The 24,478-nt window shown below is 43.0% G+C and overlaps 2 protein-coding genes across 19 annotated transcripts in view; one reads left to right on the forward strand and one right to left on the reverse strand.

The window, feature by feature from the left end:
• Window positions 1-24,478, forward strand: part of LOC127005609 (ninein-like protein) — a 175,462-nt gene that overhangs the window by 122,585 nt on the left and 28,399 nt on the right. The window lies entirely within an intron of this gene.
• Window positions 137-22,636, reverse strand: LOC127005613 (XK-related protein 6-like). Of its 8 annotated transcripts, none has more exons than XM_050874582.1 (11): window positions 18,605-18,752; window positions 14,795-16,657; window positions 9,641-9,778; window positions 8,716-8,810; window positions 8,098-8,220; window positions 6,989-7,118; window positions 5,322-5,457; window positions 4,405-4,604; window positions 3,378-3,512; window positions 2,444-2,641; window positions 137-1,748 (listed from the first exon to the last, which is right to left on the reverse strand). In XM_050874582.1, the coding sequence occupies exons 2-11, from the start codon at window positions 14,831-14,833 to the stop codon at window positions 1,587-1,589; spliced, it is 1,356 nt and encodes a 451-aa protein (XP_050730539.1). In that variant the 5' UTR covers window positions 14,834-16,657; window positions 18,605-18,752; the 3' UTR covers window positions 137-1,586. The 8 variants fall into 8 exon arrangements, with proteins under 8 accessions (XP_050730539.1, XP_050730537.1, XP_050730538.1 ...); XM_050874580.1 differs by having other exon boundaries at window positions 14,795-16,825; XM_050874581.1 differs by having other exon boundaries at window positions 14,795-16,825; window positions 18,651-18,666.

Here is a 24,478-nt window from a genome sequence, read left to right on the forward strand (position 1 = left end):
TTCATGAGGTTAATTCAGTGCCTCGAGTCGTGTGTTGGGCAAGATCTTGTCATGGATGGTGGCAGCATTGGTTTGGCACTCTCATGACCATAATACTGCTTTGAAATAGCTGCATCATCTGGTAGAATCAAGTGACTTTGTAGAATGTATAAAATTGGCGTTTATTAAAAAGACTTACATAAATACACGGTGGAACGAATGTGCAATTATTTTCTCTTTTACATAGTTGATTAAAGCTCACAGATACAAAACTTAAATTCGATGTCAAGTGTATGGTCGTCGACTCGTCATACTTAGCTAACATTACACCCTTGAAAATACTGCAGTGTCTTTGTATTGCTATGTATGATGGCAATTCATGTGCCCATACTCTCAGACACTTCAGGGCTCACACACCCACATGTTTTGAGGCTTTGGTAGAGGTTGTGAGTGTTTCCATGGGTAGTTTTATGAGCTTAGTGGTAATTTGACAAGGTTTTTGCACCGTGAACATTAAAACACTCGTAAGAACCCGACCAGTCTCCTCTATGAATTTTGGAAATAGTTGTGAAAACCAAATGTCTAAGAATATGGGGCTCAGCATCACATCCATGGCAGTGAATGAGGAATCACAGACATTCAGAAATTGTATTGTAAGGCAACACACACTGCAATATACATCAGGCTCCCTTGCATTGTCACCTCAATAGAGACACAACTCGTGGCATTTTCCAATCAAGGCACATCACTTCATGTTGTTCTCCACTATAAAACCACTGTAAAACTTGCCTGCGCCATAATGGGCTGGGGACGACCACCAGGCCCCACCAAAAAATCCTACCGGCACCATGGGTTAAACATGAGGAAAAAAATCCAGTAACAGTACTTCATGTCGTCCTGTCTCTCGGCACAGCACCTCATGTCCTTCTTCAGTCTATAGGCACAACACCTTGTCACTCTTCAGTCTAGGTACAGCACTTCATGTCATTCTCTGGTCTAAGTTCAACACTTCATGTCATTCACCAGTCTGCAGTTACAACACTTAATGCCCTTCCCCAATCTAGGCACCATGCAGGTCTCCAATCTAGATGCATCACTTCATGTCAGTCTCAGTCTAGACACACAGCACTTCATGTCATGGTTAGGCACAATTCACATCATTCTCTAGTCAAGGTACATTTCATGGCGTTCCCTAATGTAGGTGCAACACTTTATCATCCTTGGCTTCACCTCCTCCACCCAACCCCATGACACACACACACACGTCCAGTCTGCCCCATCATGAGACGAGGCACAGTAGGGGCTGACTAATGCATGGTTCAGGGGTTATTTGGAAGCCTCTAGGTTACTTTTTTCAAGCTTTTATTTACTGCAACCTAGATTTATTTTCATTATCCTTATGATCCATTTGCAAGCCTCATGACTTTACTAATGGTAATGCCTCTTGGTATCTGGTGTTCATCTACTAATTTGTGAAGAAGGGACATGTTGTTGTTGTTGTTACTGTTCCTCTTGGTCATCTTTGCTCCTCTCGGTTAGCTCCTCCATGATGCCTGATTCCTGGAGGTGTTGTTATTGTCCCTCAGGGTCATTGTTGTTCCTCTTGGTTAACTCCTCCACGACGCATTGTTCCTGGATGTGCCGAGGTTGTCCTTGTCTGGGTGGAGGAAGGCGTAGTAGCCAATGAGGCAGCAGATGCCCACCAGCCACAGCACCTCCACGCTGAACACCATCACGGCACGGAACCACACAGAGAGGTGCGGCTCCATCTGGTAAAGGGAGAGCATAAAAAGATAAAGAAGAAATCAAGATGAGAAAAAATGCAATGGGACAGAAAAAAATTGTAACGAAATAAAATACAATAAAGAGAAAGATCGATGCTGCTTTCCTCACCAGATGGAGATTATGAGAAGAAAGAAAAAATGATGCTGAAGGATTGATAACACAAAGGGTCAGAGAAGAAATTGATAATAAGCAAAATGAAATAGAGAAAGATGGACACTCATTTCCGCACCAGATGGAGATAAAAAAGAAGGAAAGAATGGTGCCAAAGGAGAGATATCAGATGGGGACAAAAAATAAATTACGTAATATTGAGTGAAACAATGTACAGAGAGATGGAAACACTTGACTCATTTCCCGTCCAGCACCACAAGGAAAAATAAGGATGTTAACTGGAAAGAAGAAAGGAAGAATGATGCCATAGGAGAGATAGCATGAAAGGATAGAAGAAATTATATGATATTAACCAAAACAAAATGTACAGAAAAAGAAACACTTGACTCACAGCCCGACCAACCCCATAAGCAAAAATAAGGAAGTTAAGCAAAAAGAAGAAGAATTAACTTTCCTCGCCTTGATACACCCAACTGAGAAGGCACGAAGGGACAAACAAAGAAGAAATCACATAACATTAAATCCAACAAAATAGAAAGAAAGAGAAAAAACACTCGACTTGTCTCACCTCGACACACCAGACGGAGATCATGACGGTGTTCTCGATGAGGCAGAAGGCGTAGAAGAAGGCCATGCGTCGGCGCGAGGGTGTGTCCTTCACGTTGATGTAGGAGAACACGTGCACCACCCCCATCACGCAGTTGTACAAGAACTCCAGGACGGGCTGACGCTGGCCCTCGCTATCGCCCCCACAGAAGTTTGTCCCCTGCGCAAAAAAAGAAAGAAAGCAGTGAATGGTAAAGAAATCGTAAGCAGTGAACGATGCAAAAAAAAAATACAAAAGGGTGAATGCAGAGAAAAAAAGGCAGTGATTGGTACAGAAATTGAAAGCAGTGAAGTGAAAAAAAAAGGAATGAATGCAGAGAGAAAGTAAGCAGTGAATGGTATAGAAGTCGAAAACAATGAACAGTGGAAAAAGAACACAGAAAGGAGTGAATGCAGAGAAAAAGTAAGCAGTGAATGGTACAGAAATCAAAAGTAATGAACAGTGAAAAAAGAACACAGAAAGGAGTGAATGCAGAGAAAAAGTAAGCAGTGAATGGTACAGAAATCAAAAGTAATGAACAGTGAAAAAAGAACATAGAAAGGAGTGATTGCAGAGAATAAAGAAGGCAGTGAATGGTGCAAAAGATAGAAAGAAATGAAGGTGAAAAAATAGAAAAGAAGTGAATATTGAAAAAAAAATGAGTGAATGATGCAAAACAAACTAGTGAATGGATCTTCCCACATCAAGCTTATTTGTTTTAAGAGAATGGGAATAAGTTTGATCTAAATTCTGACTACTCAAAACTGAAATTGTAAAGAAGTTATAAAGGGAAAATAGAGACAAGGAAACTTAGACAACCTTCCTTCATCTGCATTTCCTCCTTTCTATGAGTCGATCGCATTCAAGAGGAGAGCATCAAAACACCTGTCCAACCTTAAACCCTAAATCACCTTACCTGTGCGTGTATCCAGGCTACCATGATGAGCCAGTGGGCAGCCAGGACACAGGCGGTCACAATAGGGAAGGGCATGTGCACTGTGCCGTCCTCCCTCATATGTACCGTTAGGGCCCACCGCACCCCCTCCGGCGCCTGGGGAGGAAGAGATGGGGGTGAGGTGTATAATAGGGAGAGATGAGTGTCAGGGAGGAGAGGTGCAGATGTTTAATAGATTAGGTAAGTGCTGGGGAAGGGAGGTGCAAATGTTTAGTAGGTTAGGTAAGGAAGGGAGGGAGTAGTTGGGGACTTAGGGTTGGGGTGCTTGTAGGAGTTGGAGAGGAGTAGATGGGGAAGGGAGGAGCTATATGTACTGAGGGAAGGAAGGAAGAAATTTAGGGTAGGGGAGAGAAGGGTAGAAATAAAGGAAGGGAATTGCAGTGTTTCGGGAGAAGGAAAGTGGAAGGGAGGAAGTGGTTGGGGACTTGGGGTGCTTGTAGGAGTTGGGGAGGAGTGGGTGGGTAAGGGAGGAGCTGAATGTACTGAGGGAAGGAAGGAAGGAAGTTAGGGTATGGTAGAGAAGGGTAGAAATAAAGGAAGGGAATTGCAATGTTTGGGGAGAAGGAAAGTGGAAGGGAGGTGCAAATGCTTAGTCAGTTTGGTAAGGAAGGGAGGGAGTGGTTTGGGGTTGGGGAGGAGTAGATGGGGAAGGGAGAAGCTACATGTACTGAGAGAAGGGAGGAAGAAAGGGTGGAAGTTAGGTTGTACTGGTTAAGGGAAGGAAGGAAGGAAAGGAGAGAGGGAGTTTGGGTGCTTGGGAAGAAGGCATAGAGTTGTTGAGGTGTCTGAAGGAAAGGGGAAGGGATGGGATGGTGAAGGGGATAGAAATATTGCAAAGGAAAGAAGGAAGAATGAAAAGTTGTGAAAGTTCTGTAATAGGAAAAAAATATCACATAGTCTACCTTTAAAATGAGGGCGATAAGGGAAGGAGATGAGATGAGACGGGACAAGAAACAGGAACTCAGAAAAAGACTCCACTCTCACGTACGTATATAGCCGCAAAGGACCCAATGGCCATCACACGCGAGGCCACTATAGCTGCGCGCCACATGAGACAGGTGAAGGAGGCGCAGCAGGAGAGCTTGTCCTTGCCCGGCACTGATCTTCGTAGCTCGTCCTGGTAGGTGACGAGGGACCAGGAGATGGCGGCCACTCCCAACATGATCTTCCACACCTGTACGGCCGTGGCTGGAAGGGAGGGAGGGAGGGGATGTTAGAGGAGTGGAAGATGGTGGAGAGGTGGGGGTGAGATGCAGGGAAGAAGGAAAGTAGGGAGACATGGAATGGAAAGAAGAAAATTGAAGCGTCAGATGAAGAAGAGGATGAAGAAAAGAAGTAGTTAGATTAATGAAGGAGGAAGAAGAGGTACAGAAGTAAGGAAAGAAAGAAGTATGGTGATGAGCTACAGAAAGAGGAAGGCAAGAATGAAGGGAACTGTTAGATGAAGAGAAGAGAGGAACAGAGGGTACAGAAGGAAGGAAAGAAGGAAGCATGATGATGAGCTACAGAAAGAGGAAGGCAAGAAAGAAGGAAGAAGGGAAGAAAGAGCTGTTTGATGAAGAGAAGAGAGGAACAGAGGAAGAAGAAGGAAGCAATATGTCAGTTGAAGATAAGATCATGAGCTATAGGAGGAAGAGAGCAAGAACAAAAGGGGAGAGGAAAAATACGTCATGCTATGTTCAACGAGGAGGTTCAGGAGAGAGGGGGGAAGAGACATCTCATATAAGGTATAGGAGGGAGATGGCAAGGAAAGGAAGGGAGAAGAAAGAGATATGTCAGATGTTAGGTGAAAGGAGGGAGAGAAGAGGTGGATTTAGTCGCAGTAGAGATGGAAGAAGAGATTAGAAATAGGAAAAAGGAAGGAAGAAGGGAAGGACAGGGGTTTGAGGCGTAGGATATACTCACTGTACGGGGAGTCCTTGAGCGTCCCTGTGATGAGCTCTGGCCGGCGGTAGAGGAGGAAGACCTGGAAGATGAGCTGTGGGGCGTCCTGCAGGAAGCTGTGCATCATGTCCAGCATTGCAGAGTCCCGCGAGATGACCTGGCGGAGGGAGGAAGGTGACATGAGAGTGGATGCTTAGGAGGGAAAGGAGGGAGGGAGAGTAGTAGGAAGGAGGAAGGGAGGGAGAATAGTAGGAAGAAAAGGAGGGAGAAAGAGTAGAAGGAAGAAAAGGAGGGAGGGAGAATAAGAAGAAAAAGGAGGAAGAGAGAATAGTGGTAAAGAAAGGAGAGAAAAAAGATTATCGAAGGGAGGATTTAAAAGAAGAAGAAAGGTCACACGAGGGAGGGAGAATGCTTAGGAGAGGGAAGGAGGGAGAAAGATAACCTGAGGGAAAATAATTTATGATGCCGGCAGGCTTTCTTGGTGGGGCCTGGTGGTCGGCCCCAGGCTGTTATGCATGGCGCAGGCAAGCGTTTATAGTGACGCCATCTTGCTTGCCCTGTGCTGCCCCCCGGAGCTCATCTTTGAGCCTCTCTTTAGAGAGAAAATCTATAAGTCCGGGTTGATAGATAGTCTTCAGGCGGTGATTGAAAAATCCCAACTGTGGCAGCGGGGATGCGGCGCCGGTACGCTAACCACTCAGCCACCACCCTTTATAGGGAGAAAAGGCAAGGGGAAAGAGAGGACCAGGAAAGGGAAGTGAGAAGAAAGGAAGGACGAGCTAAGAGTAAAAGGGAGGAAGGATTAAATATTAACAAAGGGAAAAAATAGGGCAGAGGAAAGAATGACTCGTTAAAAGGAAAGACAAATGGAAGAGAAGGATGACTTGCCGTGGGAGGAGGAGGGAGGAAGTGGCGTGTAGAGGGACCAAAGAGATGGGAGGTACAAAGGGGCTGAGGAGTGTTTTATGATGCTAAGTGCTTTTTGTCGCTGTCTGCTTGTTTCTGTTTTGCCCTTCCTCGAGTTGCCTCCTTTACTGTTTTTTGTTTGTTTGTTTGTTTCATACAGTAAAGGAGGCAGCTCAAGGGTAATAAACAAAAACAACAACAAAAAAGCCTACTAGGCGCTGTTCCAACAAAAGAAAACAGAATGAGATATAATTCTGTTGAGGGGAGTAAGAAAGGCCTTCGTTACTGTCTACATCACCCTGTCTGTCTATCTGTCTGTCTTTCTATGTTCCTGTATCTGTTTGTCTGTCCCTAGCTACTAGTCACTCTTTCAATCTGCTGTCTATCTATCTATCTTTCTGTTTGTGTCTGTCTATCTATCTGTATTCATGTCTACCTGTCTCTCTAGTTATGAGTCTTTCTTTTAATACTATATAACTGCCTATCTATCTCTGTCAGTCTGTCTTCCTATCTATGTATCTATCTGTCTATTTCTACTTACCTGTTTATATTCCATTCTATCTGTTTGTCTGTCTTTAGGTATGAGTTTCCATCTACCCTCTTTTTTTCTTTTTTTCTTTTTTTTTTTTTTTTAGGTATGAGTTTGTCTACCCATCTTTTTCTGTCTTTCTGTGTGCCTGCCTGCCTGCCTGTCTATCTATTCTCCATCTGTCTGTCTGTCTGTTCACATACTATCTATTCTCTGTCTATCTATCTATCTATCTGTCTGTCTGTTCACGTACCATCTGCAGCACGGCATACACCTCCCCCCTGGGCGTCCTCCTGAGTATAGAGCTGCTCCCTCGCATCCCCATCTCCAGGTGCTTCCTCTCCTGTTGCATTTTGACCCCGTATTGTAGGATGTCCATGTACCTGTAGTGAGGGAGGGTCGTGTTAGTACCAGGTGAAGAGGTGGAGGGATTGTGTTAGTGGGTGAGGTGGTGGGTGGGTGGTTGTGTTAGTACCAGGTGAAGAGGTGGAGGGGTTGTGTTAGTGGGTGAGGTGGTGGGTGGGTGGGTCGCATTAGTACAAGGTTAAGAGGTGGAGGGATTGTGTTAGTGAGTGAGGTGGTGGGTGGGTGGGTCGTGTTAGTACCAGGTGGAGAGGTGGAGGGGTTGTGTTAGTGGGTGGGGTGGTGGGTGCATGGGTGGGTCATGTTAGTACTAAGTGGAGAGGTGAAGGGGTTGTGTTAGTTGGTTAGGTGGTGGGTGGGTCATGTTAGTAGGCAGCCTAACACACCACTCCGATACATTACCATAACATTATTTTCTTCCGCTTACCCTCACACACAACACAACGCAACACCCTCTCCTCCTCTCATACAATACAGGATCTCCCTCACCCCTCACACACAACACATGACCCCCCCCCCCCTCCAAAAGAAGACAGCACCCCCCCCCCCCTTACACATATCATATAACCCTTCCTCCACAAAACAACCCTTCCCTTACACACAACACAGCACCCTTTCCTCCTCTCACACAATACAGCAACCCCTTCACCCCTCACACGTACAACACATAACCCTCCCCCCCAAAAAAAATAAACAGCACATCACAACACCCTCTCCTTCCTCGTACAGACAACAACCTCCCTTACATACAATACAACGCCCTTTCCTCCTCCCACACAATACAACAACCCCCTCACACACACTACACACAACACATAACCCTCCCCTCAAAAACATAAACAGCATCCCCCCTTACGCACATCACAATAACACCCTTTCCCCCCTCATACACACACCATCCTCCCCTCACACACACACACAATCACCCCCATCCCTCCCCCTTCCCCCAAAAAACACCACCTCCTTACACACAACACAGAACAACACAGCGCCACTCACCTGACCAGCGGGCCCAGCAGTAACAGGTGCATCAGAACGCGTTGCACGGTGCCCACTTTACCAACCTTGTGTAGAACGCTGTACTCGCCTAGGCACTGCTTGTTCTGAGAGTACCACAGGAGGCTGCCCGCACGCCACATAGAGGGGGAGATATAGATAGAATGATAGGGGGAGGGAGATCAACAAAGCATCATGGTATATATAAGCATGGTATTTAGTGTCATGGTATGTAGTTTAAGTGATTGTGTAGCAGGGAAGAGGGGAAAGAGTATGTATGTTGGGTTTTGTTTTACAGTAAAGGAAGCAGCTCAAGGGCAAAAAAAGAGTAATAATGAGAAGAAATAAAGCCCGCTAAACACTGCCCTATATAAAAACGAGTTCAGAAGAGTGGCCAAGAGAGGTCAATGTATGTATGCTTATTCAAATTTCCCTTACTTTGCTGTCGTATTTTTGCTCCTATTCACTGCCCTGAGAATGCCACACCAGGACTATGGCAGCACAATACAAGTAGATAGACATAGTTAAATAGATAGATAGATAGATATGAACCGTGGCATTACAAAATATATGAGAGAGAGAGAGAGAGAGTGTCATAATGTCTTCCTGTTCATATCTTACCTGCAAACGTTGATCACCACCATGGGGACGAGGATGATGCACAGCGTTATAATGAACCACGTGACCGGCTCAGACCACGCCTCGTCCTGCTGGGCCTGCGGGGTAGTAGAGGATGTGGTGGTGGCAGTAGGCAAGTGATGGGTGTGATGATGAAAAGATGGTAATAGGGATTGTCTGGTGATCAAAATTCAATGTACGGTAACGTATGGACAGCAGGATTCAAAGTGTGCCGATCTGTCTGTGTTCGTTCCGGTGTCTGTGTCCGTTTGTCGTTCGTCTGTTGCGGTTTGTGTGTATACGTACCTACCACACCTCAGTGATGCCAGGGATGGAGTGAATACCAGACCTGTGTATTCGAATACACTGAATTGGGTTGATTCGAATACGAATACTTCTTGAAAGTACTCAAGAATACATTTATGAATACTTTTCATGAAAAAATACCTTCTTGACGTAACTGGGTACAGCACTGTTCTAAAGTTATGCAACAGTAAAATGAGCTCATGAACCTGTACTATACACGGCCATTACACGTCCGCCCAGGAGGTTAGAGTTGTAAGGAACAGCGGCTGTTATATCTGATAATAAATTTTGAAGTATTCGTCAGCTTATTCGCAGAATACGAATACGAATGAGAATACTTCTATTTTATAAATAATCATTCGAATACGACTGTACCCAAATACGGTATTCAAATGCATTCGAATACGAATACCGAATGCAAATAATTCATTCCTGCTGCACACCTGTTTGTCTGTATGTAATGCCTGTTTGTGTCCGTATATTTGCTGTTTGTGGCAAGAATTTCGGTCTTCGTTTATGAGTCTACCTGTCAGTCTCCGTGTGCACCTTTCTCTTAGCCCTAGTTTGCTGTCTGTGTCTACCTGTCAGTCTCCGTGTGCACCTGTCCCCCGTTCCGCCTCACCTGCCGCCACAGCATGTAGGCCAGCAGCCCGTCCGACACGATATCCATGACGAAGAGCACCATGTTCACGACCACCCCGACGGCGCCCGCCACCCCGAAGGAGGCGCGCGCGTGGGGGGGCGGCTCCCTCAGCGACATCTGGAGGAGCGGACAGAGTGGGGTTACACACACGCACACACACACACACACACAAAAAAAAAAAAAAAGTAAATAAGTAAATAAAATTAAAGAATTAAAGGATGTCACAAACTTGACTGTCATAAAACACATAATTACACACACACACACACACACACACACATTAAGGGGCTATTACTAACTTTACTCACAAAAAACGTAATTACACACACACACACACACACACACACACACACACACACACACACACACACACGAAAAACACGTTACCTCTATTTACCCTTTTCCTACTTCAAATTTCGTCATGAGAGAGAGAGAGAGAGAGAGAGAGAGAGAGAGAGAGAGAGAGAGAGAGAGTCGTCACCGCCCTCAGGTAATTACAGGTTGATTGCTCGCTGTATCACCTTATCAACACCTTGCCTCACCTGACCGCCACCAGCAACACCCTCACCTGTCCTGCTAATTAGCCAACAGATGTAGCAACGCGGCCCCGAACTTTAATAATAAACAAACAATATAAACAAGCAAATAAACAAGAAATAAATGAATAAATAATCGTGTAACTTCAACGCGACGCGGAACTTTAATATTAAGCAAGTAAACAAAATATAAACAAACAAGTAAACACAAAAAAAAGAATGAAAAAAGAATCGTGTAATTTTAACGCAGCGCCGAACTTGAATAAATAAATAAAAAATAAAAAAAAAATCGTATTTATGGGCTAATGTTATATACTTACTTTCTCTATTTTAGTTTAGCTTCATTTTCAGTTTTTTCATTCAAGCTAAGATTTTGTAGGCGACTGAACTGCAGCTCTTCTTTATATCGTTTCTTTATCTCTCTTGTATTGCAAATTTACTTCAAACTCGTATAATCGTCTTTCCTCCAATATTTCCAAGTACATTTATCTATCGTTCATTTTTATTCGTCTATCGTATCTGTGTTATCTCCTTTTCACCTTCATCCCTTGTCCTTCTGTCTTTCCTTCATTATTTCCAAGTATATGTATCTATCTCGTTCATTTTTATTCGTTTATCGCATCTCTGTTATCTCCTTTTTCCACCTTCATCCCTTGTCCTTCTGTCTTTCTTGCATTATTTCCAAGTATATGTATCTATCTTGTTCATTTTTATTCGTTTATCGTATCTCTGTTATCTCCTTTATCCCTTGTCCTCTGCACTCTTCATTCCATGCATCACCGAGTCACCCCACTATGCGGTACATGGCTCACAACAACACGCACGCACACAGTCACACGCCCTTCTTGCTCTCTTCTTTCCTGTTCGACGTGCGGCTACTCGGCTCACAACACAAGGCACCCACCGTATGACTCGCTTTCTCGACCGCGGTTTCTGGGATGGACGGAAGGAGAACAGGGGGTGGAATTTGGGTGTTTGGGTGAAGATGTTTTTATTGATGAGTGTTAGGAGGAGGAGGAGAGGGTGGTGGTGGACGGGAGGGGCGTGAGAAGCTTAAGATGTTTGTTTTGTATGTTTACCTTCCTCACCTGTTGAATCAATGCACACCTGAGTGAATGTTTGTTTTGGTGTTTGTTTCACACACACACACACACACACACACACACACACACACACACACACACACACACGGGCAGCAGTGGTTGTGGTGTGTAAGCAGACTGGTTCGTGGTTTAGGTGACGCGGTGAAGTGCAAACATGGGGCGTGGCTATGGTGGTAGTATCGTGGCTGTGGCGTGTGGTGGGGGCTCGTAGTGGTGTGGTGGGGCCGAGTGGAGGGGTAGAGAGGGCATGTGGTGGTGGTGTTGAGGGTGAGAGAGACAGGGAGGGAAACACACGGACACACACACCCGTCACCTCCAGAGTTCCGTAACACACTGACGCCACAAGACCCACAACAACCAGTCACCGCGTCCCTTACCTACCTGTCTTGTCCCCCTCCCCCTCCTCCTCCCCCTCCCCCTCCCTCACCATCTTCCTTGACCCCTCCCTCCCTCACCTTGAGTGGACGCGGGCACGTTCTTTGAGAGGAGGAGGAGGAGGAGAGAAGGAAAAAATAAAGGTGTAAGGTTATGATGCATGTATGAAGCACGTTAGTGTTATTGTTTTCTTGCTATTACTACAACTACTACTACTACTACTACTACTACTACTACTACTACTACTACTACTACTACTACTACTACCACCACCACCACCGTTATCATCATTATCATCACTTCGATCATCATTAATTTATAACCATCCATCAATTTCGTCACTAATTAGACCCACCTTGCATCACCTTGAGAACTAACCAGGCGAAGGGGTGACAAAAACATCGCCCGGAGTAACCCAACAAGCCAAACAAATAGATTACGAGATAGGAAACAGGTGGCGATAGAAGCTTGTTATTTCGTTATTGTCGCGGTGTGGCTTCGGGGACGGGAGGAAGGGGGGATCGCAACATTATAGTGGTCGGGTGTTAGTTGTGCCTCCTGATCCACACGTTTCTGAACCACGCATAGTAAAGTGATTTAATTGGTATTTCCTCAAGTTATTCCTCTTCATGTTTTCCTACTACATTTTTTTTTCATTGTGACTGGTAGAGAGTTTAAGGTCAACGTACTGACAGTCTGAGATGCTTTACTAATGCCATGATTGCTTATTTGTAACCTTGTCATTAAAGAAAATATCAAAAGTTGACTCGATAAAGGAGAGATTCCTATTGTTTTGATGCGCAGTGGCTAAGGAGTTCAGTTTGCCTCATGATTCGTATACTTCCTTGACATCCCTAAACACACACGATATTAAAAGGAAGCGATAAGTTGAGTAGATAAAGGAGATTGCTATTGTTTTGATGCGCAGTGGCTAAGGAGTTATATTTGCCTAATGATTCGTATACTTCCTTGACATCCCTAAACACACACGATATTAAAAAGAAGCGATAAGTTGAGTAGATAAAGGAGATTGCTATTGTTTTGATGCGCAGTGGCTAAGGAGTTCGTATACTTCCTTGACATCCCTAAACACACACGATATTAAAAAGAAGCGCTAAGTTGAGTAGGTAAAGGAGATTGCTATTGTTTTGATGCGCAGGACATCCCTAAACACACGATATAAAAAGAATATTGTTTTGATGCGCAGTGGCTAAGGAGTTCGTATACTTCCTTGAAATCCCTAAACACACACGATAATAAAAAAAAGCGATAAGTTGAGTAGATAAAGGAGATTGCTATTGTTTTGATGCGCTGTGGAGAGTAGCGGACTTTTTTTTGTACCTTTTTTGTTGCCCTTGAACCGTATCCTTTGATGTAAAAAAAAAAAATCCTTGACATCCCTAAACACACGATATAAAAAAAAGAAGCGATAAATTGAGTAGATACAGGAGAGATTGTTATTGTTTTGATGCGCTGTGGCTAAGGTGTTGTGTTTACCTAATGATTCACAGCTGTTGACCCCTCACACTCACACACGATAGAACAGGAGGCGATAAGTTGAGGAGATAAAGGGGACAGAATTATTGTTTTGACGTGGTGTGGTCAAGGTGTTGTGTTTGCCGAATGATTCACACCTTTGACCCACACACCCACACACGATAGAAAAGGAGGCGATGTTAAATAGATAAAAGAGGTATTGTTCGGGTTTGTGGGTGACTGCGGCGTTATGTTTTAGCTGATAGATGTGTGTGTGTGTGTGTGTGTGTGTGTGTGTGTGTGTGTGTGTGTGTGTGTGTGTGTGTGTGTGTGTTTATTTACAGATTCACGCTTCCACCCACGCCAGATAGAAGTTGAAGTGATAAGCGAAATAGATTAGAGATGTTTAGTGTTCTCTAGAGGATAAATGAAGATTGATTTAACTGTTTTGATTAACTTGATCTGGTCTACGTATCATTGAAAGAGAAAGTTTGAGTAGAATAAATGTAAAATACACGATGAAAATAATAATAATAATATAATGGGTGTAACAAAAATCAAACACTTACTAAAAAAAATGGAATAAACAAAAACAGTAATTCCCAAAGATGGATAAAACGACAATAATGTGAACATGGGCAAACATATATTGAATGGCAAGCAACACAAATAACGATGACAAGCCACAAGCAACACAGGAACAAATGAAGGCAAAAATAATGACAAGCAACACAACGAAGACAATATGATGACAAGCAACACAGGAACAAATGAAGACAAATACAATAACAAGCAACGCAAATATTGATGAGAAATCCAGCACTTTTTTGTACCCTTCTAATCACTGAGCACATGATTCACAAAGATAGAAGATATACAGACTTGAGGAAAATAAGTAAAAGTATACATATTAAGAGAAAGCGATACGGAGAGAGATGAAGAGAAACGATAAGAAGAGAAATATTAAATGAAAGTATAAATGATCCCGCTCTTCATATTTAACACGAAAAAAGAATAAATTAAAAGAATAAACACGAATATTAAAGGAAGGTGGAAATTAGCTTACACTTCATATCCAACCAAATCAAAAATAAGAAAAAAATAGAACACAAGAATTCGCCAGTAAAAGAAAAGAAAAAAAATAAATAAATAAGAGTCCGCCTTTCACATTTTCATTTGTAATAATAATAATAATAATAATAATAATAATAATAATAACTAATGAAAGGTTACAGACGAGAAAGAAACAATGAAGGGAAATCAGACAACTTTTCTGCGTATGCAATCAAGAGAGAGAGAGAGAGAGAGAGAGAGAGAGAGAGAGAGAGAGAGAGAGAGAGAGAGAGAAACGAGACAGCGTAAACATAGATCAAAGGAAAGCATTAATTAACCCGCCCTTCATACCCAAACCCTGAACACACACACACACACACACACACACACACACACACACACACACACCAAAAAGAAAAAAAAAAAGTATACCTGTCACTCTCTAAGATAATGTGTGCCAGTGAGTCGGCGCCGCTCTCAGGTGTGTCAGGTAGAGCCGATTAGACAAGCCGCCGCCCGCACATTCACGCGCACACACGCGGTTTTATTAGTTGCAGTGAAGAGTAAGTTAAGGACACACACGTACATACCCGACTTCGCATGAGGGGTGTGGGATCTCCGACGTCCATGGTGAAGGGAGGAAGGAGTAGAAGAAATAGAAGAAGAAAAGGAAGAAGGAAAACAGATAGACAAAGATTTAACAAGACATCAAGAGACTAGAAGACAACAAAAAAAATCAAGGATATAAAAGGACTGAAAGAAGAAAGAAGGAATAAGATGATGAAGAAAATGAAGAAGAAGAAAGAGGAGGAATAAGCAAAAGAGGAAAAATGTAAAGAAGGTAATGAGAAAGAAGGAAATAAGATAAAGAGGAAGAAGAAGAAAAACAAGAATGGGGAGGAGGAGGAGGAGGAAAAATACAAAAGAGAAAGAAAGTAAAGTATATAAAAAGGAAGAAGGAAGAAGACAAACAGACAAGGAAGGATTTAAGAATACTACAAGAGACCAGAAAAAAAAAATACACAAGAATATGAAATGTCTACACTAGCCTAGAAGAAAAGAAAAAAAAGAAAAATGAAAAGAGAAAGATAAGAAAGAGGAAGAAAGAAATCCAAAGAGTAAAGTAGGGAAAAGGTCGAAGGAGAAAGCGGAGATGTGGGGGAGATATGAGATAGAAAGGGAGATAAGAGGGCAGTAATAGCGGCGTGTAGCGCTATGGGAAGAAGGAGAAGGAAGAAGAGGGAGGTAAAAAGAAGGAGAAGAAGAGGGAGGGAAAAATAAGGAGGAGGAGGGGGAAGCAAACGTTAGTGGTGGTGGTGATGAGGAAAAAAAGAAGACGAAAGAGAAGAGGCAGCAGGAAAATGGTAAAGAAAAGAAGAACGAGAAGTGGCAAAGAATAGTGTTAGAGGTAGTGTTGGGAGGGACGAAGAAGAGGCAAAAGAAACGTGGGAGACAAAAAAAAAAAAAAAAAAAGAGAAGAGGAAGATGATGGAGATTAATAGAAAGAAGTGAAGATTTGCAGGCACCAGCAGTCGAAATGTAGTAATAGTAGTAGTAGTAGTAGTAGTAGTAGTAGTAGTAGTAGTAGTAATAGTAGCGTCAGCAGTACTCCGCCGCCTGTAGAGCATCGAAGTCAGCTTGTAGGTCAGTATAAGCGAGTTGGATTCCCTTGCTGACGATCCTTGTGTCTTGTATTGGAGGAGGAAATAGTTGACCCCCCTCTTGCTGCTTGGGGGGGGGGGGGGACTGAGGGGCTGTTGTTGTTGTTGTTGATGGTGGTGGTTGTGATGGTGGGTTTTTTTTCTAATTTACGAGATGGCTTTATTAATTTTATTTCACCGTTCTTTTCATTGTGTCATTTTATCTTATGTTACTTTGTGTTATCGTTGTTATTTTCCACGTGTTGCATTCTTCGGCTCAGGTAGGTATGGTTAATTAATTACTTCTCACAGGTGGTATTCTGTTATTGTTTTCCACTTTCACCTCTCCTCTCTTTTATCACCTGCTCTCTCTTCTCCATCATCTATTATTCTTGTTCTCCGGCCAATAACCTTCTGGGAGTTGCATACATTTCGTCTCATTCACTCGTCATTTCACACGTCTTTATTTTGTATCGTTTTGTTGCTGTTTATTTGGTATTCCTTTTTGATTTCACATGATTTGTTTTTCTACCCCATCACCTGGTATTCATGTTTTCTCTTTTATCTTCGTTTTCTGGATTTCTTACGTGCTTTGTCTCAGGTATATTCGCTTTCCGCAGGTGTTCATTGCTTTAGTGTTCTCTAATTTCACCTGTTCTCTTTCTCTTCACCTGCAAGTCATTTCTTTTTCTTTTTTTCGTTTTATCGTATGCTGGAGACCTCACGCTTCTTGTCTCAGATATATATTCGCTTTCCGCAGGTGTTCATTGCTTTATTGTTCTCTAATTTCACCTGTTCTCTCAGTTTCTTCACCTGCAATTCATATATTATCGTTTTATCGTATTCAGGTAAATCACACGTACCTTGTCTCATGTATATATTCACTTCTTTCACAGGTGTTCATTTTGTATTGTTCTCTAATTTCACCTATTTTCTTTGTCTCTAGGTCTCTTATTCCACTTGTTTTCTCTTTCTCTTCACCTGCAAGTAATGTTTTTTTTAGTTCCTCGTTTTCTAAAGTCACACGTGCTTTGTTTCAGGTATATATTCACTAATCACACAGAGTGTTCATCTTTTATTGTTCTCTAATTTCACTTGTTCTCTTTTTCTCTTCACCTGTATTTCATGTTTTCCCGCCTTTCGTCATTTTCTAACACCATATCGTTCATATACTTCAATTAACCTCAAAATCACACTATACAATTAGAAGCATGAGCCTTTCCTTATTATCAAACCGTTCGTATGCTTTAGTTAACCCCAACGGTACTCTACAGTCACACATATGAGCCTTTTTCATTATCAAATCGCTCATATACTTTAGTTAACCCCAAAAGACGCTATACAATCAGCTTTAGAATCTTTCCTCACTATCTTCCTTTACTTGAGCCTTTTTTCATCATCAAATCGCTCATAAACTTTACTTAACCCCAAAAGACACTGTACAATCAGCTTTCGAATCTTTCCTCACGATCTTCCTTTACCCTTTCTTTCCCAACTCGAGTCTCATCAATACTTCCAAAACTCCGTCCAAGATGTTATTCTGTGCGTGTTTGTAACTGACCACATGAGCCAACGGTTACCAAGGTCTGACTCTGACATTCTGAAACACGGCACGGATACCCTAACCGCTCTCCTTCTCCACCTCCTCTTCCTTTCTTCCCGGCGAATGTATGCATCACTTTCTTCATCCACTCGTGTGTTGGCTTGGTTGCTGCCCCGTTAACAATATCTCTTCATGTTGTTTTATCAATGCGGGTTCCTGTCATACTAAAGTCTTCCAAATATGTCATGGCCGGTCTGGCGTAGGCTCCCGCGGGTCCTTTCCTCCCCTCTGTTCTGCCACACAGTCCCAACACCTATCTCTTCCTCTCATATGTAAGCTATAGGTAACATATGAGAGGAAAAAATAGGTGTTGGGACTGTGTGGCAGAGCAGAGGGGAGAAATGGACCCGCGGGAGCCAACGCCAAAACGGACTCGACAATTTGGTTTAAACTTATCAATCTCCCATCACGACCATTTTCTAAGACCACAGAGAAGATTGACCCGGGTTTTAATGGGTGACTTTTCCCGTTCAAGGTGTAGAAATCGGGTAAAACTATCACTAGTCTCACAAAACAGTCCATGAACATCCCAGGAATTTCGAGAGGCTTTTCAAACGGGCGCCCTTCTGTCTCTCTCGGCATATGACCACAGATGTTGCGCCGACTAAACGAAACTTTCCAAACTTCAAACGTGTGTATACTGAGGTGCCGATACATCTAGGAATACTGGCTTACATAGATTCATCACTGCTGTATTTCCAGGTTCGACACTTTCCTAACAAACTCCAATGCACTTTATCACTCCACTTAACTGCCACTCTCCTACCATAGTCATTCCACTAGACTATACATATATCCTGATGCTGTAAGTCTCTCAAACACTCCCTTGTCTTGGTCACTTCACACTTTCCCTGGGATTTTATATTTTCAAGTCACTCCCTATTCATTCCTTGGGCGTCTAGTTATAAGCACTCCCTTCTCATTCCCTGGGCCTCCAATCACTCCCTTTTAGTCACCACTCCACACATTCCCTGGGATTTTATCTTTTCCAGTCACTCCCTATTCATTCCTTAATCACTCCCTTCTCATTCCCTGGGTCTCGAGTTCCTCCAATCACTCCCTTCTCTAGTCACTCCACCACTCCACACATTCCCAGGAGCTCAGTGGGGTACTCCGTCACTCCCTCATAGCAGTCACTCCACTCCTTGACATGTTACCCGATGCTGTGTCACTAAGTCTAGTCCAGCGCCTCAGACATTCCACCTTGCCCGGGGTTACTCCTAGGGAGGGCCATGGTGGTGTTTTGTCCTTGCTCCGTGTGTTCGGCCCGGCGGCGTGGCGTGTCTTGGCGAGCAACGATAACACAGCGTCCGTGATAAGAGATAAGGGCGAGAGTGGCGACAAAGAACACGATGGGAAAGCTGATATTCAAAACGGAGTGATCTAGAGTGATTTTTTGGACCTTGTATTTTTTCAAGCATTTCGAGGCTCACACGCGCACAGCGAACCTTCAGAAAACTCGCAAGGTTGACTGATTGTTTTCTTCTCTTTACCTTTCTTTTCTTTCTCATTTATTCAAAACGGACTGATCTAGAGCGATTTTTTGAACCTCGTAATTTCTTAAGCATTTAGAGGCTCACACGCGTACAACGAACCTTCAGAAAACTCGCAAGGTTGACTGATTGTTTTTCTTCTCTTTTCCTTTCTCTTCTTTCTCATTTCTTCTCTTTTCTTTTTCTTCTCTTTTCCTTTCTTTCTCATTTTTTCTCTCCTTTTTCTTCCCTTCTCCTTTTTTTCTCATTTTTTCTCTTCTTTTTCTTCCCTTTTCCTTTCTTTCTCATTTCTTCGCTTTTCTTTTTCTTCTCTTTTCCTTTCTTTTCTTTCTCATTTCTTCTCTTTTGTTTTGTTTGGTCCCACCCGTCTGCCTTCAATCCGCTTCCTCTGAACTGCGATGAAAGACTGAGACAAAAGCCACTTACACAGACATACATAGGCATACATCACACACGCTTGGCACGTCAACCCTCTCAAGCACGTGAAGGGAATGATATTAATGTGTGATGTGTGTGTGATGTCATGTTAGGCGACGTGAAAGGGATCGAACGGCTTATTATAGAGGTAGTAGTAATAGTAGTAGTAGTAGTAGTAGTAGTTAGTAGTTGGTTTGGGGATAAGGCCTTGCAAGAGATAGACGATGCAATGCTGTTTTGTTTTTTGTATTTGTTTTGTTTTTGTTGTATTTTTTTTTTAGTATTACGTGAAATGGATCAAACGGTACAGTATATACAGTAAACAATGCCTTATGTTTGTTTGTTTGTTTGTTTTTTCAAGCTAGTATTTGAGTGTTCGGTGTATAATTATGTAGTCGATGTGTGTGTGTGTGTGTGTGTGTGTGTGTGTGTGTGTGTGTGTGTGTTATGCTGACTGGTTATACGCTGCTATTCCGTTCTTCCAACACCACCAACACCAATAGCACCACCACCACCACCACCACCATTCACCTCCACTTTTGTTTTGAATGTTGCTGCCACATCTCCCTCAACCATGCTCAACCACCACCACCACCACCCACCCACCACCATCACCACCACCTTTGTTTTGAATGTTACTCCAATACCTTCCCTCTCAGCACTTCTTCATCTTTCTCTTTCTCCCTTTTTTATTCTTCTTCCTCTTCTTTTTCTTCGTTTGGCGTCCTTATTTTTCTTTATGGGGTTAGACGAGCCGATGTAGACCCGCTGCCACCATTTACATTTTACTAGCGCGACCCCTTAGAAATACAGACCAGAAAGTACATGAAGGGAAACGAGAAACAAAAGCCTGTATATCATCAGTACGTGTGTAAAGTGGAAGAACCCATTACTCCTCGCTTTCTGCAAGACTTAAACCCATACTCTAAAACATTGCTGGGCCTACACACACCCATCTGATAGGCTTTCGTAGAGGCTGTATTTTAGTATCGCCATGGGGGTAGTTTAATGAGCCTAGTGATAGTTGGACAAGGCTTTCGTAGAGGTTGTGTTTACTTCCATGGGGGTAGTTTAATGAGCCTAGTGATAGTTGGACAAGGCTTTCGTAGAGGTTGTATTTACTTCCATGAGGGTAGTTTAATGAGCCTGGTGATAGTTGGACAAGGCTTTCGTAGAGGTTGTGTTTACTTACATGGGGGTAGTTTAATGAGCCTAGTGATAGTTGGACAAGGCTTTCGTAGAGGTTGTGTTTACTTCCATGAGGGTAGTTTAATGAGCCTAGTGATAGTTGGACAAGGCTTTCGTAGAGGTTGTGTTTACTTCCATGAGGGTAGTTTAATGAGCCTGGTGATAGTTGAACAAGGCTTTCGTAGAGGATGTGTTTGTACTTCCATGGGGGTAGTTTAATGAGCCTAGTGATAGCTGGACAAGGCTTTCGTAGAGGATGTGTTTGTACTTCCATGGGGGTAGTTTAATGAGCCTAGTGATAGTTGAACAAGGCTTTCGTAGAGGATGTGTTTGTACTTCCATGGGGGTAGTTTAATGAGCCTAGTGATAGTTGGACAAGGCTTTCGTAGAGGTTGTATTAGTATCGCCATGGGGGTAGTTTAATGAGCCTGGTGATAGTTTGACAAGGCTTCTGCACCGTGAACATAGAAAACACTCATGAGAACTCGACTAATCTCCTTTGTAACCTTTGAAAATAGTTGTAAGAGCCGAAAGCGTTTTAGAATACAGGCCATATAGATAGACTTTCCCGTTCCGCCACAGCCCTTCAACAACAACAACAACAACAACAACAACGGAAGATTCACGTTTCCCTTAAGATAAATAACAATAGCTTAAGTCGTCAGCAGAGTACGGCACAATACGCCATCTTTCTTACACACAAAAAAAAAAATGCATCCAGCCACCGCCCTACTTAACGATGTCCCGAGGTATTTTATTGCCTTTCGCGAGATCCTTATCCTCTTCCCACCTGCTTCATGGCTTCCTGCGTTACTTTCTCCGTGTTACCTGTGACGTTCTCCGCTCCACCTTGCTGTCTCGCGAGTTGGCATTGGACTTTCACTTTCCTTGATTTATTCATTTGTAAGTTCCCGTGTTTGTGACCTGAGTTGATGATGGTATGAAGTGGATAAGCCGGAGATCACTGCTTTTTTATTTTTTTTTTCATTTTATTTATTTATTTGTGTGTATGTCTGTGTTCACGGCAGAGGAGACGAACTGAAAACAAAAGCAATATAGGAAAAATGCTAAGAATACGTTGCTCTCACCAAAAGAAATTAGATTATCCCCTAAAAATAATAATTAAGTTTTGTTGCCGGAGATGAGAAAAATGTCACTGTTCACGGCAGAGGAGACGATTTGAAGGCAAAAACAATATAGGAGAAATACTAAGAATACGTTGCTCTCACCAGTGAACTTACATTCTCCCCAAAAATAATGAGTTTTGTTACCGGAGATGAGAGAAATATTGCACAAGCCAACACTCAAGACTGATTAACACACCTAGAAGACGTTTAGACAAATGTATGGTTGCAGGGAAAGAGATGTTTTTATCCTTGGGTTGTTGGACATATGCGTACTTGGTGAAATAGAACAAGTCAGGTGAAAAAGCAAATATACAGATAGCTAAAAACTCAAACAAATAAAACGAATAAAAGATACACAAGCAATGACACGTTAGGCAAACAAAAAAAAAACTGACAACACAAGCACAGACAAAATGCAGACACAGGAAACACACACACACACACACACACACACACACACACACACACACACACACACACACACACACACATAAAGGGATATTACTAACTTTTCCGTCATAAAACACATAATTACACACACACACACACACACACACACACACGTAACCCCTCGCACACTTAACCCCACCGCACCCACCCTCCCTCTCACTCACACACATCCCCATCCATCCCCCTACCCCCCCCCCCCACACACACACACAAGTAACCCCTCACACACTTAACCTCCCCACAACCCCCCCCCACACACACACACACACACATACCCCTCCATCCCCCCCCTACCTCCCCACACACATACCCCCCCCCCCCCACACACACACACGTACCCGTCGGTGTGGCGGTACATGGGGTGGCGAGTCCCGCGTCAGCTCGAGGTTGGACGTGGACATCCAGAGGTGAATGACGGTCTTGTGCAGCGGCATCCTGGTGGTGCGTGCCCTCTCCCTCTCCTGACGAGGCTCCCGTTGCGAAGGCGGACAAACAGACACACAGATACACCCCTGCGGTCCCCTCCCTGTTGTTTGTCGCTCTTTTTTTTTTTTCTTTTTTTTTTTTTTCTGCCTCGTCTTTTTTCTCCTGTTTTTGTCTCGTTTACTCTTTTGTTTTTCTTTTTTATTACCTCGTTTGCTTTATTTTTTTTTTGTTAACTTTCCATATATTTTTTTTTTAGTGCAGCCTTTTCTTACCTCGCTTTTGTTTTTGTTTTCTTCCTTTTTTTTCTTTACTGTTCGGTTTTTACTGCCTCGGCTTTCTTTTGTTGTTATTGTTTTGGCTTCTCGTTTATTTGTTTGTTTGTTTGTTGTTTTCTTTGTTTGCGGCCTTTTTTTTTCACTGCCTCATTTGTTGTTGTTTTTTCTTTTTTTCCTTTTTTTTTCTCCTTCACTGCCGCGTCTGTTTTAGTTTTCTTTCTTTATGTTGCTTCTCGATGATATTCCTAATTTATCTAACATTTAACACATTTATTTTCTTAACATTCAACATTTACTTTTAACATTTATCATCTAACGTTTTCCTGTGTGCAGATCGTTTAATCGCCACTGTATTTCTCTATTAAAACTTGGGCTCTTCTCGTCTAGTAAGTTATTTTCATGTGTATCTTCTTCAAATTCTAGTTCATTCCTTTGATATGACTTTTACACAGGCTTCACTTTCTTTCGTTCTTTTTTTGGTGAACTAAAACCCAAGTATGATAGATTTTTTGCTTTGTGTCTTCAATTCACTTTTTTTTATGGACGAGATGGTGAACACAAAAAAAGCGAATGCCATAGATTCTTAATGGGTCGGTATTACAAGCCACTTTCCCTTCTCACATCAGCTAATTCTAAACGCCAGAGAGGGGGTTAGTCGGGTTCTAATGAGTGTTTCTTCAGATTCACGGTACAAAAGAAGGGTCAAACTACCACCAGGGTCATAAAACTACTACTGGAAATGCTCACAACTCCTTCGAAAGCCTTGTCAAATATGTGTTCTTGGGTGGCGAAATGTCTTATCATACGACCAAGGACTCTTCAAACGCTGTCTTGTGGGTGCCTGTTGTAGTGATGTGTGGAGGTGGATGAGGTATGAACGAGGTGGCGCAGCGACGCGAACTGACGGAGGAGGAGGAGGAAGAGGAGGAAATGAAAGGTTTTCTCTCCTTAACTCCTCACGCCCATCGCTCATCCTTCCTCTCCATCTTCCTCTCTCTTAATCACCCCTTCCCTCCCCCTCTCTCTCTCCTCCTCCATCACTCCCCCTCCCTCTTCTTTCATCACCCTTCCTCCTTCCCCTCCCTTCTTCGTCTCCCTCACCTATCTCCCTCCTCCCTTCCTATTACTTCGTCTCTCCCCCTCCCTCATCTCCTTCCCTCCCTCCCTCCTCCCCTTATCTCCCTATTCTCCCCCTCCCTCCCCTTTATCGCCTCTCCCCCTTCCCTCCTCCTTCCTCCTTTCTCAGACCTCGTTCACCTGTTCTTAATGAGGTAATGACGCTAATTACTCCTGAATGTCGCATGTCTTCCGTTAGCGTTGTGTTGATGTAAGAATATTGTTGTTGTTGTTGGTGGTGGTGGTTGTGGTGGTGTTGAGACAGATTTATGTTGTTTTTGTTGCTGTTGAGGCAGACTTGTTTTCGTTGCTATTTTTATTGTTATCTTTATTGCTATTTTTTTTATTATTGAGACAGCCCAAAAAGCAAAACCTAGATATTGAAAGGTTTCACAATGCCCCCCCTCCCCCCTCCCCCCCCCAATAAAAAATAGAAAAAGAAAGTATTAAACCGAATAGGCCTACAAACATAATCAAGTTTTGTCATAGGTGTCTTTGTACTGATGTTGATATTAGTAAAGATGCTGATAGTATAGATG

Source organism: Eriocheir sinensis, chromosome 30 (genome assembly GCF_024679095.1).
Source record: "Eriocheir sinensis breed Jianghai 21 chromosome 30, ASM2467909v1, whole genome shotgun sequence".
Classification (NCBI taxonomy): domain Eukaryota; kingdom Metazoa; phylum Arthropoda; class Malacostraca; order Decapoda; family Varunidae; genus Eriocheir; species Eriocheir sinensis.